The 553-nt window shown below is 66.5% G+C and overlaps 1 protein-coding gene across 1 annotated transcript in view; it reads left to right on the forward strand.

The window, feature by feature from the left end:
* Positions 1-553, forward strand: part of KIAA0100 (KIAA0100 ortholog) — a gene marked incomplete at its 5' end in the record, with an annotated part of 13763 nt that overhangs the window by 9674 nt on the left and 3536 nt on the right. Inside the window, 2 exon segments of the mRNA XM_010136019.1 lie at positions 1-148; positions 254-369. Coding sequence (XP_010134321.1) covers positions 1-148; positions 254-369 — 264 coding nt within the window.

A 553-nucleotide genomic window follows, 5' to 3' on the forward strand; every position in this document is an offset into this window, starting at 1 on the left:
GCTGCTGCAGTGCCAGCACCACCCAGCCTGGTACGGGGACACACTGAAGCAGAAGACATCCTGGACCTGCTTGCTGGACGGCATGCAGTACTTCGCCACGACGGAGAGCAGCCCCACCGAGAGGGAGCACGGGCAGCTCTGGCTGGAGGTGAGCGGCTGGAGGGGGCTCTGGTGGGTGAGGTGGTGGGGCGCAGGCAGCGTGGCTGAGGTGGGGAGAGCGGGGACAGCCAGAGGTGCCTCTTTGCCTCCCCAGGTGAAAAATATTGAGGAGCATCGGCAACGGAGCCTGGACTCAGTGCAGGAGCTGATGGAGAGTGGGCAGGCGGTGGGGGGCATGGTCAGCACCACCACAGGTACCCCCTGCAGAGCCGGCTGCAGTGCCTGCCCCCATCCCGCTCCCGTGTGACACCAAGGCTGGCAGAGCTGGGAGTGCCTGGCCTGTCCCCGCATGGCTCCAGGAGCTGGCTGGTACTCTGAGCCCTGCGCTGGGGGCTCCCTGATGTGCTGGGACGTGGCACTCTGACCGTGGTCCCTCTGCCTGTCCCTAGACTGG

Source organism: Buceros rhinoceros, unplaced genomic scaffold, assembly GCF_000710305.1.
Source record: "Buceros rhinoceros silvestris isolate BGI_N320 unplaced genomic scaffold, ASM71030v1 scaffold20315, whole genome shotgun sequence".
In the NCBI taxonomy this organism is placed as follows: Eukaryota; Metazoa; Chordata; class Aves; order Bucerotiformes; family Bucerotidae; genus Buceros; species Buceros rhinoceros.